Source organism: Rhinoraja longicauda, chromosome 3 (genome assembly GCF_053455715.1).
Source record: "Rhinoraja longicauda isolate Sanriku21f chromosome 3, sRhiLon1.1, whole genome shotgun sequence".
Classification (NCBI taxonomy): domain Eukaryota; kingdom Metazoa; phylum Chordata; class Chondrichthyes; order Rajiformes; family Arhynchobatidae; genus Rhinoraja; species Rhinoraja longicauda.
Window position 1 is genome coordinate 17,283,617 of NC_135955.1, and position 13,488 is coordinate 17,297,104.

The 13,488-nt window shown below is 46.2% G+C and overlaps 1 protein-coding gene across 2 annotated transcripts in view; it reads left to right on the forward strand.

Moving 5' to 3' along the window:
• aadat (aminoadipate aminotransferase) overlaps positions 1-11,850 on the forward strand; it is a 49,626-nt gene extending 37,776 nt beyond the window's left edge. For both annotated transcript variants that reach the window (XM_078432131.1, XM_078432138.1), the window contains 3 exons: positions 2,129-2,235; positions 7,421-7,522; positions 8,432-11,850. In XM_078432131.1, the coding sequence (XP_078288257.1) occupies positions 2,129-2,235; positions 7,421-7,522; positions 8,432-8,473 (251 nt within the window). In that variant the 3' untranslated portion in view covers positions 8,474-11,850. The remainder of the gene's footprint in view (positions 1-2,128; positions 2,236-7,420; positions 7,523-8,431) is intronic.
• Positions 11,851-13,488: the final 1,638 nt, after the last annotated feature.

The window sequence follows — 13,488 nt, forward strand, 5'->3', positions numbered from 1 at the left end:
AAGATCTCCAATGAAGTAGATAGCAGTTCAGTTCCACACTCTAGCTGGCGAAATGACTGTTCGGTTGCCTGATAACAGCTGGGAAGAAACTGTCTCTGAATCTAGAGGTGTGTGTTTTCAAGCTTCTGTGCCTCTTGCCTGATGGGAGAGGGAAGAAGGGGGAGTGACCAGGATGAGACTGGTCCTTGCTGAGGCAGTGTGAAGTGTAGATGGAGTTTATGTGATGGTCTGGACTACGTCCACAACTCTCTGCAATTTCTTGTGGTCTTAGATGGAGCTGTTCCACAACCAGACTTTGATGCTATCTACTGCACATATGTAGAAGTTGGTGAGCGTTGTTGGAGACATGCCAAATTTCCTAAGCCTTCTAAGGAAGTAGAGGCATTTGTAAACTTTTATGGCCATAACTTCGATAAGACTAGGGCAAGATGGACACAGGAGGATATCTTGGACATCTCCCCTGGACATAGTCTGGAGCCAGGGGTTACATGGAAATCATAGATGAGGAGTCCAGAACCAGGTTACATGGAAATTCGAGATTATTTCAGAACCGGGGCTGAGTAGAACGCCTGGGTTGTCAAACCAGGAATTTTTAGGAAGGCTTCGATTGTTCGAGAACCGGGGATTTTGTGGAAACCCTGGATTATTCTAGAACTGGGGTTGACATGAAGCCCCGGATTGTTCTAGAAACAGGGGTTATGTGGAAATCCTGGATTATTCGAAAACTAGGTGTTGCAAGGAAATGGGACAGTTCTAGAACACGCGGTTATAAGAAGCCCGCGTGTGGTTCTAGAATCACAGGCTATACCAACATCTAGGATAATTCTAGAACAAAAGTTACACTGAAACCCCTGGATGAGTCTAGAACCAGGGGTTAGTCTCAGAATAAGAATATGTCATTTACGACTGTGAGGAGGCAAAATATCTTCACACAGAAAGATGAATCTTTGAAATTCAAGGTGTCAAGGTCAATTTATTGTCACATGTACTAATTAAGGTACAGTGAAATTTGAGTTACCATACAGCCATACTTAGTGAAAAACAACAAGAGACACAACCACATAAAAGTTAATATAAACATCCATCACAGTGGATTCCACATTCCTCCCTGTGATGGAAGGCAATAAAGTTCAATCTTTTTCTGGGCAGTCAAACCATCTGCGGCCATCAAAGCCCCCGTAGCTGATGATCGAAGCCCCCATTGGGGTGATCGAAATTCCCACGTCAGGGCGGTTGAAACTCTCCGTGCCATGGAGCTCCCGAGTTGGCCTCTTCTTACCAGAGACCGCGGGCTTCACAATGTTAAAGTCCACAGGGCCCGCGGTTGGAGCTTCGATCCCCGGCAAAGGGATCTAAAGCTCCGCGATGTTAAAATCCTGCGGTCTCCCACGGCATGGAGTGTCGGGTCGGTCTCCAGGACAGGCCGCCAATTCCACAATGTTAGGCCGCAGTGGGGACGGAGATAAGATACGGAAAAAAATCGTATCTCCGTCGAGGTAAGAGATTGGAGAAAAAAAAATCCCCCAACCCCCACCCCTTCACCCCCCACATAAAATAAACCAAGGAACACTAAAACATACTTCTTCACACATACTATAACTAACAAAAAGAAGAAAGGACAGACAGACTGTTGGCGAGGCAGCCACTGCTGGTGGTGCCACCCGGTCTTCCCAGAAGACTAGAGATTCAGTCACTGTGTTCATTCAAAACAGATCAATACCTTGCTGGACATTAAGGGATTCAAGGGATTCTGAGGATAATGCAGGAACACGGCACCAAGGTGGACAGTCAGACAGGATCTCAATTCTTCAATGGTCCATTGGTGTTTTTATTGTCACATGTGCAAAGTACTAACACAGTGAAATTCTTTATCATACAAACAGTCCAGTAGAGTATTGCCCACGATCCTCGATTAGCAGGTGTACGGAAATAGTCTACTGAGCCCGCATGCAAAAGGCGTCATGTTTTAGTGCCATTTTCAAAGTCCACGCTCCAGTTCTTATGAGCGGTGCCTGTACCAGGCAGGTCCCAGGCTGTTGCGGGCCTCTAGCCACCTCCTTCCTTGGACACCACGTCCCTCTCCTCGCCCGTACACCTTTGGACACTTACTGTCTTGCTGTCCTTGCAGGTTTAGTTGACTGGAATATTCCAAGTGCTGGCATGTTCTACTGGATGAAGCTAAAGGGGATCCCGGACACTCACCAACTCATCTCAGAGAAAGCCGTGCAAAAGGAGGTAATGTTGTGGCTCACGTTGTTCCCACTCGCTCTACGCTTTACCCTCTTCTTCATTTAACCTTCTTTCCCTTTTAGCCTTTACAGTTACAGCACGGAAACAAGCTCTTTGGTCCACTGAATCCGCACCGACCATCGATCACCCTGTAGATGAGCACGATCCGACACACAATTTATTTATAGAAGCCAATTAACCAACAGATTAGAGTTTAACATCTATAGTTGGAAAGTTATGAAAGAGTATTCTGAGGGATAGAATATACAGGCATTTAGACGGACAAGGGCTGATTAGGGATAGTCAGCATGGGTTTGTAGGTGGGAGGTTGTAACTCATGAATCTGAGTTTTTTGAAGACGTGACCAAAAAGGTTGATGAGGGCAGAGCTGTTGTCCAGATGGACTTCAGCAAAACATTCGACAAGGTTCCGCATGGTAGGTTGCTCTGGGTGGTTAGATCGCATGGGTTCCAAGGAGAGATAGCTGAATGGATTAAAAAAATTGGCTGCATGGAAGAAAGCAGAGGGTGATGGTGGAAGGTTGCTACTCAGACTGGAGGCCTGTGACTAGTGGTGTGCCTCAGGGTTCAGTGCTGGGCCCGTTACTGTTTGTCATCTACATCAATGATTTGGTTGATACAAAAGTGGGTGGTTTTGCAGATAGTGAAGATGGCTGTGAAAAATTGCAGCAGTATGTTGATCAATTGGCCAGATGGACTGAGGAATGGTTGATGGAATTTAATACAGCAAAATGTGAGATGTTGCATTTTGGGGAGTCTTAACATGGGCAGGACCTACACATGAATGGAAGGGACCTGGAGAGTGTTGTAGAGTAGAGGGATCTAGAAGTGCATCACAAAGTTCTGTAGTAACTCAGCGGGCCAGGCAGCATCTCAGGAGAGAATGAATGGGTGACGTTTTGGGTCGAGACCCTTCTTCAGACTGATGTCAGGGGGGGCGGGTCAAAGATAGGATGTAGTTGGAGACAGGAAGACAGTGGGAGAACTGGGAGGGGAAAGAGAGGGACAGAGGAGCTATCTGAAGTTAGAGAAATCAATGTTCATACCGCTGGGGTGTAAGATGCCTAAGCGAAATATGAGATGCTGATCCTCCAATTTGCGGTAGGCCTCACTATGACAATGGAGGAGGCCCATGACAGAAAGGTCAGACTGGGAGTGGGAGGGGGAGTTGAAGTGCTGAGCCACGGGGAGATTAGGTTGGTTAAGGCGGACTGAGCGAAGGTGTTGAGCGAAACGATCACCGAGCCTGCGTTTGGTCTCGCCGATGTAGAGAAGTTGACATCTGGAACAGCCACAGAAGGTAGTTGAGGCCAGTTCATTGGCTATATTTAAGAGGGAGTTAGATGTGGCCCTTGTGGCTAAAGGGATCAGGGGGTATGGAGAGAAGGCAGGTACGGGATACTGAGTTGGATGATCAGCCATGATCATATTGAATGGGCCGAATGGCCTACTCCTGCACCTATTTTCTATGTCTTCCTGTCTCTAACTACACCCTTTCTTTGTCCCGCCCCCTCCCCTGACATCAGTCTGAAGAAGGGTCTCGACCAGAAACGTCACCCATTCCTTCTCTCCTGAGATGCTGCCTGACCCGTTGAGTTACTCCAGCATTTTGTGATACTTCAATTTGTACCAGCATCTGCAGTTATTTTCCTACACGATCTAGGAGTGCAGGTGCATGGTTACTTGAAGGTGGAGTCGCAGGTAGATAAGGTGGTCATAAAGGCGTTTGGCACGTTGGCCATCATCAGTCAGAGTGTTGAGTATAGAAAGGGTACATCCTTGTAATTGAGGCAGTGCAGCTTAGGTTCACGAGATTGATCCATGGGATGGCGGGACTGTCATATGACGAAAGATTGAAAAGACTAGGCTTGTATTCATTGGAGTTTAGAAGGATTGAGTGGATCTTATAGAGACATATAAAATTATAAAAAAGACTGGGCAGGCTAGATGCAGGAAAAATGTTACCAATGTTGAGGGAGTCCAGAACCAGGGGCCACAGTCATAGAATAAAGGGGAGGCCATTTAAAACTGAGGTGAGAAGGAACTTTTTCACCCAAAGAGTTGTGAATTTGTGGAATTCTCTGTCACAGAGGGCAGTAGAGGCCAAATCACTGGATGGATTTAAGAGAGAGTTAGATAGAGCTCTGGGGGCTAATGGAATCAAGGGATTGGGGAGAAGTTGGGCACAGGTTACTGATTGTGGATGATCAGCCATGATCACAATGAATGGCGGTGCTGGCTTGAAGGGATGAATGGCCTCATCCTGCACCTATTTTCTATGTTTCTATCTATGTACAAGCTGGAAAGGGTACACTGAAGATTTACAAGAATGTTGCCAGGGATAGAGGGTCTGAGCTATAAGGAGAGGTTGAGTAGACTGGGATTCTACTTCTTGGAGCGCAGGAGGATGAGGAGTGATCTTATTGAGCTGTATAAAATCATGAGAGGAATAGATCTGGTAGATGCACAGAGTTGCTTGCCCAGAGTACGGGAATCGAGGACCAGAGGACCAAAGATTTAATAGGAATCTGAGGGGTACCTTTTTCACATGAAGGGTGGTGGGTGTATGGAACAAGCTGCCAGAAGAGGTAGTTGAGGCAGGGATTATCCTAACATTTAAGAAACAACTAGACAGGTACATGGATAGGACAGGTTTGGAGGGATATGGACCAAGCACAGGCAGATGGGACTCGTGTAACTGGGACATGTCGGCCAGTGTAAGCAAGTTGGGCCGAAGGGCCTGTTTCCACGCTATATCACTCTGTGACCTGCACGTCTTTGGGGGAAACCGGAACACCCAGAGAAAACCCATATGGTCACCTGGCAAAAGCACAAACTCTGTTTCGACAGCACCAGTAGCCAGGATCGAACCCAGATCTCTGGCGCTGTAAGGCAACCACTGCTGCTGCGCCACTGTTTCACTCCTCTTCCATCCTACTCTTCTTCAAAATCTTAATCTTTCATCTTTTGTCCTTCATCTGGAGCGACTAGGCTTGTATATACTGGAATTTAGGAGGATGAGAGGGGATCTTATCGAAACGTATAAGATTATTAAGGCATTGAACACGTTCGAGGCAGGAAACATGTTCCCAATGTTGGGGGAGTCCAGAACCAGGGGCCACAGTTTAAGAATAAGGGGTAGGCCATTTAGAACGGAGATGAGGAAAAACTTTTTCAGTCAGAGAGTTGTAAATCTGTGGAATTCTCTGCCTCAGAAGGCAGTGGAGGCCAACTCTCTGGATGCTTTCAAGAGAGAGCTAGATAGAGCTCTTAAAGATAGCGGAGTCTGGGGGTATGGGGAGAAGGCAGGAACGGGGTACTGATTGAGAATGATCAGCCATGATCACGTTGAATGGTGGTGCTGGCTCGAAGACCCACCACTTCACCCCCCTACCCTGCCATATTCACCCCCGTCTATTACAATCACACGTCTCCACTCCACCTTCTCTCCTTCGCATCCACTACCTACGCACTAGGGGCAATTTACAGAGATCAATTTTAACCAACACACCTGCACGTCTCTGAGCACTCGGAGGAAACCCACGTTTTCAGAGGGAGAACGTGCAAACACCAACGATCCCGAGGTCAGCATCGAACCCGGGTGTCTGGCGTGATGAGGCGGTAGCTCTACCAGCTATAACAACATATCCACAGTTTCTCTGCAAAGGACAGCACAGTGGCACAGCTGGTAGAGTTGTTGCCTCACAGCACCAGAGACCCGTGTTTGATCCTGACCTCGGGTGCTATCAGTGTGGAGTTTGCACCTTCTCGCTGTGACCGCGTGGGTTTCCTCTGGGTTCTCCGGTTTCCTCCCGTATCCCAAAGGCGAGCAGATTTGTAGATTAATCAGTCGCATTAAATTACCCCTTGTGTTTAGGGTAAGAGAGTGAGATAACGTAGAGATATTGCGAACTGGTGACCGGTGGTCAGCATGGTCTCCGTGGGCCAAAGGGCCTGTTTCCATAATGCATCTTTAAAAAACCTTCAATTCCTACGTAATTAGTCCAGCTTTGATTCAGGGCATAATTCACCCTGGTATTCGACCCCTCGTGTACCGAGGATTTGACGTCCATAGTTTCTCTGCAAAACCATCTTAGGTTAGAAGTAGAGAAGTCTAGTTTTCTCCTGAATGTTGGAGATGAGGAGAGACTTGATAGAAGTATATAAAATTATGAGAGGCATGGATAGGGTAGATAGTCAGAACCTTGTCACCAGGGTGGAAATATCCAACATGGGAGAGTGCAGCTATAAGGTGAGAAGGGGAACGTTTAATGGAGATATGCGGGGCAGGGTTTTGTTACACAGGAAGTGGTGGGAGCCTGAACTGCACTGGCAGGGGTAGTGGTGGAGGCAGATGCGATCGTGACGTTTAAGAGGCTTTTAGATAGGCGTGTGGAACTGCAGGGAATGGAGGGATAACGATCATGTGCAGGTAGATGAGATTAGATTTACTACAACTCTCACCAACTTCTACAGATGCGCTGTAGAAATCATTTTATCGGGGTGCATCATTGCACGGTTTGGGAACAGCTCCATCCATGACCACAAGAAATTGCAGAGAATTGTGGATACAGCCCAGACCATCACACAAACCAACCTCCCTTCCATTGACTCCTTTTACACTTCACGCTGCCTCGGCAAGGCCACCAGCACAATCAAGGACGAGTCTCACCCCTGGTCACTCCCCCTTCTTCCCTCTCCAATCAGGCAAAAGGTACAGAAGTGTGAAAACCCACACCTCCAGATTCATAGACACTTTTTTCTCAGCTGTCACCAGGCAACTGAACCATACTATCAACAACTAGAGAGCAGCCATGAACTACTGTCTACCTCATTGGAGACCCTCGGACTATCTTTGATCAGATTTCACTGGACTAACGTGCACTAAACGTTATTCACATTATTCTCACATGTATCTGTACACTGTGTATGGCTCGATTGAAATAATGTCTCTCCTCTGACTGGTTAGCACGTAACAAAAGCTTTTCACTGAAGATAAACTAAACTAAATAAAGTAGAAATTGTGGGCCGAACGAACAATTCGTGTGCTGTATTGTTCCATGTTCTATGTATATTTTCTTCACACATGATTAAAGCTATCATTGGTGAGTGTAATCGGTCATTGGGAGGTGGCTGCTGTGTAATCGTTGCCTCGGTTTGTCTCCCCTCAGGTGCTGTTTGTTCCCGGTCAAGTATTCATGGTTGATAGCTCAGCGCCCTGTGCCTACGTGCGTGCTGCTTTCTCCATTTCCACACCTGAACAAATAGACCAGGTAAACACTGCCCACATTCTCCAATGCATGCTTGCAAGGTGGTTGAAAGTTCATGTATCGAGAGGCTAGAGGCCCCCCAGGATGGGTGTATGGAACAAGTTGCCAGAGGTGCTGGTTGAGGCAGGTTGCATTTGCAGATGCCCCATCTACACTCGTCCCACCTGCCCGCATTTGGCCCTTGTCCCTCCAGACCTTTCCTATTCCTTGTGTCCACATTTCAGGTCATAACCTTCCGCCAGAACATAGGAAGATAGTCACATATGGATTCTTCAGGGCAAGGACTACATTCGAGCTGCCCTCTGGTCCTGGACTCTCCCTCTATTGGAAACATCATCTCCGTACCCACTCTTTCCAGGCCTTTCACTGTCATCTTACATTGGTTCCCGATGAAGGAACAACACAATTTGTCTTCAAAATCCCTCCAGGGTCCTGCTCCTCCCAACCTCTACAATCATTCTCATCTAAGCCACTGGTCCCGATCTTGTGTGCTGTCTGTGTGGAGTTTGCACGTTCTCCCTATGGCCGCGTGGGTTTTCTCAGGGTGCTCTCCGGTTTCCTCCCACATCCCAAAGACTTGCTTGTTTTTAGGTTAATTGGCTTTTGGCCCCCAGTGGTTAAGAAATTAGGATAACAGACCTAGTGGAGCAGATGATCGATGGTCGCTATGGACAGCCCGGGCCGAAGGGCTTGTTTCCATGCTGTACTTCTCAACGAAACTAAAGCTTGAAAACTAAAACTTACATTTTCTACTTCAACAGATAATCTCATTGCTTCAATTAATATCTCATTGCATATAGAGATGCAAAGTTAGATGATATATAAGCACTAGCTCTTTTTGTACAATAGGTTGCCTTCGCGTTCAAATAATTTGATTAGTGTTCCTAACTTGCATCTTTCTTCTTCTTTCAGGGTTTACAAAGATTATCTGCACTCATCAAGGAGACAGTGTAGTGCTGCTCACCGCATACGGGACACAATCAAGCCCAGAGTAATTTAAATCAGAAATTACCTCACCTTTTTTTGTTGTGGTGGAGAATCATGTAGGGGCTAGTGGAATCAAGGGATATGGGGAGAAGGCAGGCACAGGTTACTGATTGTGGATGATCAGCCACGATCACAATGAATGGCGGTGCTGGCTCAAAGGGCCAAATGGCCCCCTCCTGCACCTATTTTCTTTGATTCTATGTTTCCATCTTGTCAAACCAGAAATGAGAATGGCTTCACCAAAGATTTGATGTTTGGGAGGGGAAAAGCCCAGTCAGTACCAAATAACATCAGCACATCCTCCAAGAAACAGATAGATGAAGATTTTAATTTTCTTCTGATAATCTGGGCCACACAAACTTGTTTGTCTGATCATTCTGAGCATTGCGTCTGTAAAAAAAAAAACATTTCCCTTTATTCTGCCTGTGCCAAGAGGAGAATTTGCTATAATCCATTACAATCCTTCCTTTTCTGCAGAGATGATGCCTGAACCGCTGTGTTAATCCACCACTTTGTGTCTATCTTGGTATTAACCAGCATCTATAGCTTCCTATACAATCCTTCCACTTTTTCACTGTATCTCAGTACACATGCCAATAATAAACTAATACTAACACCAATATAACACCACTTACAGAATCATTTTGTGGGTGTGAAGAAGGGATCCAGCTGGAAACATCATCTATCCACGTTCTCCAGAGATGCTGCCTAGCCCTCTGAGTTACTCCAGCACTTTGTGTCTATTGTTTTGTGGGTGCTGTGTTACAACCCCTTCCTTCCCTGAACTGACTGGGAGTGTGTGATCTGTGTTCACATCTTCATTGTGAACAGACAGAGTGATCGGGCACAGCGGTTAGTTGTGCTGCTACTGCACAGGTCTGGCGACGTGGATTTGATTCTGACCTCGTGTGCTGCCTGTAGGGTTTGCACGTTCTCCCTGTAACTGTGCGAGGTTTCTCTGGATGCTCTGCTATGCTGTCCCCTCCCTCATTGCAAAGTCGTGCAGGTTGGTAGGTCAGCCAGCCAAGGAGATGATCTTGACGAATCACTGGTGCAGAGGATAGAGCCACTGTCTCACATCGCCAGAAAACCGGGTTCAATCCTGACCTCGGGTACAGTCTGTATGAAGTTTTCACGTTCTCCCTGTGACCGCTTGGGTTTCCAGTTTCCTCCCACATCCTACAGCCATACTAAAAAACTTCAGTCTGAAGAAGGGTCTCTACCCGATACGTCACCCATTCCTTCTCCTGAGATGCTGCCTGACCCATTGAGTTACTCCAGCATTTTGTGTTTACCTTCGATTTAAACCAGCATCTGCAGGGTTTTTTTTCCTGCCAGAGCAGGTTGAGGCAGATACTATCACAACATTCAAAAGACCTTTGGACAGGTACATGGTTAGGATATGTTTAGAAAGCAATGGGCCAAACGCAGGCAGGTTGGACTAGTGTAGAAGGGACATGTTGGTCGGCATGGGCAAGTTGGGCTGAAGGGCCTGTTACCACACTCTATGACCACCCATATCGCCCGCATCTCCTCATCCCAACAAGCATCACTCATATTGGCCTCAACCTCTTCCGAAGCCACAGACATGGAGCAGACTCTGAGCATTCCCAATCCTCAGGGGCTTCGATTAGAGCTACAGCGTGGAAACAGACCCTTAGACCCACTGAGTCCGCGCCGACCAGAAATCCCCGTGCACTAGCACTATCCTACACACTAGGGACAATTTACAAATTTTACCGAAGCCAATTAACCTACAAACCTGTATGTCGTGGAGTGTGGGAGAAAACCGGAGCACTCGGACAAAAACCCACTCAATCACAGAGAGAACGTACAAACTCCGTACAGACAGCACCCGTAGTCAGGATCGAACCCAGATCTCTGACGCTGTAAAGCAGCAACTTTACCACTGTGCCACCGTGCCACTCTTTGGAATGTGAGACAAACGAGCACCCTGAGAAAACCCACGGGGTTAAAGAGAGAACGTACAAACTCCACACAGACAGCAACCGTGGTCACGATTGAACTCAGTTCTCTGGTGCTGTGGGGCAGCAACTCTACCGCTGCGTCACTGTGCCTCCCACCGCCCAGCCAAATGAAAGTTTTTATTGGCATTATGTTTGGCATAGACATTGTGGGCTGAAGGGCCTTTTCCTGTGCTGTACTGTTCTATATTCATTAATGTACAGGGACCAATAGCATCACGTGAACAATTATATACGTATCGGCACCTTTTTGTCTACAAGGAAAAGCACTGGCTGCATTGATCCCTCATGTGACAAGCCACTTGTTGTTCTGATTCATGCTACGATTAATGATTGATTCATACCAAGCAAAGCAAATCACTATTGGAAACCATTAATCTTACGGCCACAAAAATAGAAGAGATTTACCTTTCTCCGTAACAAGCCAGAATGAAGTTTGTCCCCATTTCACTAGAGGGTCTGAGCTATAGGGAGAGGTTGAGTAGGCTGGGTCTCTATTCCTTAGAGAGCAGGAGATGAGGGGTGATCTTTTAATCATGAGTGAATAAATCGGGTAGATGCACAGAATCTTTTGCCCAAAGTGGGGGAATCGAGGACCAAAGTTCAAGGTGAAGCGGAATAGATTTAATAGGAATCTAAGGGGTAACAAGCTGCCAGAGATGGTAGTTGAGGCTGGGACTATCCCAACATTTAAGAAACAGTTAAGACAGGTACATGGATAGGACACGTTTGGAGGGATATGAACCAAACACAGGCAGGTGGGACTAGTGTAGCTGGGCCATGTCGGCCGGTGTGGACAAGTTGGGCCAAAAGGCCTGTTTCCGCACTCTGATTCCTATGTCTCTAGACAATGGGCCGAATGGCCTCTCTATGACTCTAGACTTGATGGGCCGAATGGCCTAACTCTGCTCCTAGAACTTATGAACTTCAGAGGGCTGTTAAGAGGAGTCAAAAACATCCTGCATGTCTGGAGTCATGGGTATGCCTGACTCGGTAAGAGCAGCAGTTGTCATTTCCGTAAAGCATCAGATAGATTTGTATAGCAGTAATTTCATTATTACGATTACTGTTCCAAGCTTCATATTTCAGATTTATTAATTAACGACTTAAATTCCCCAAACACCATGACAAGGTTTCAGCTTTGGACAATTTGTCCTTGACTAGGCATCAAAAGTTATTTGATAATGTTGCTGTGAAGCACCTTTCGTTGTACTGTGTACTTAATATAAATGTAAATCGCTGTTGCTTCCCCATCTCTGTTACCTCATTATTCTGGAAGGTTCTGAAGTGCACCTTCTCTATTTCTGTCTGCCACTTCCTTTCAACCCAATTGAAAGGGAGCTCATGTCATAAATATTAGCATACAAACACTGATCTAGCTGTAGTTTCATGCACATCTTTAGCTGCAAAGAACAATATTTCAAATGCATAATTTAATGACTCGGTGGGCCAAAGGGCCTGTTTTCACGCTGTATCTTTCAATTAAATACACGCACACACTCTTCTATTGATGTCAAAAGAATCAGCCTGACATCAGCGGTAGAATTGCTGCCTCACAGAGACCCGAGTTCAATCCTGACTACGGGTGCTGCCTGTACAATGTTTGTACGTTCTCCCTGTGACCACGTGGGTTTTCTCCATTTGCTTTGCTTTTCTCCCACATTCCAAAGACGTACAGGTTTGCAGGTTAATTGACTTCTGTAAATTGTCGCTAGTTTGTATGATAGAACTAGTGTATAGGTGATCGCTGGCCAGCGCGGACTCAGTGGGCCAAAGAGCCTGTTTACATGCTGTATCTCTGAAACTAAACTAACACGAGCCTTTGTTACACAGCATGGATCTGCTGGGAATAGAGGGATATGGATCACATAGGCAGAGGATAGACACAAAGTACTGGAGTAACTCAGCGGGTCAGGCAGCATCTCTGGAGAAATGGAACAGGTGGCTTTTTGGGTCGACTTCTTCAGACTCAAAATGTCACCTATTCATATTTCTCCAGAGAAGCTGCCTGACCCGCTGAGTTATTCCAACATTGTGTCTATCTTCGGTGATAGCATCTGCAGTACCCTCCTATACGTAGGCAGAGGGGATTAGTTTATCTTGGGAACATGTTCAGCACAGACATTGTGGGCCGATGGGCCTGTTCCAATTCCATACTGTTCTAAGTTCAATGTTCTGCATAAGAGGAATAGAATTTGCAGGAAAATTGTGAACAGCGATAGAATTTTTCATAATTACAACTCTGCATTCACCAGGATAAGACATCATTATTGTAACGAGTGCCTAAATAATCAGTTGTAGTAATTAGGTAGTCACGGATAAAGAAAATTGACTCAAAAATGAGAAAATAAGTTTTCATTTGGAAAGAAATTGAATTTATAAAGTGATAAATTAGGTCCAAGAATAGTTTTTTAAAGCAATCTAAAATGAATGTTCTCCTTCCTCACTGCACTGCCACCTCACTATTCATTTATTGACAGTACAGTACTCCCGCAGAACTGAGCCATCTGTAGTGTAGTGTTCCCTCAGTGCTGATACTATTAGAGTGCACACCTCGTTCATTACTGAGTCTACAAGAGGGTAAAATTGCACAGGCACCAACTCTCTGATGGCACCGACTCTCCTTTAGACTTAACTCGAGACACATCACGGTAGCAGTCCCTTCGGCCCACCGAGTCTACGCCAACCAGCCTGTACACTAACACTATCCTACACACTAGGGACGATCTACAATTCTAGCAAAGCCAATGAATCTACAAGCATGTACGTCTTTGGAGTGTGGGAAGAAACGGGAGCATCCGGAGAAAACCCACGCGGTCACAGGAAGAATGCACAAACTCGGTACCCTTAGTCATGATCGAACCCGGGTCTTTGGCACTGTAAGACAGCAACTCTATCCAGGCCCTTCATTATCTCTGAATGTGCAGTGCTCCCTTGTTGCTGCCCCTCCAACAATGCAGCTTTGATAGATATTTAATGTCGTCAAACACTCTTCTC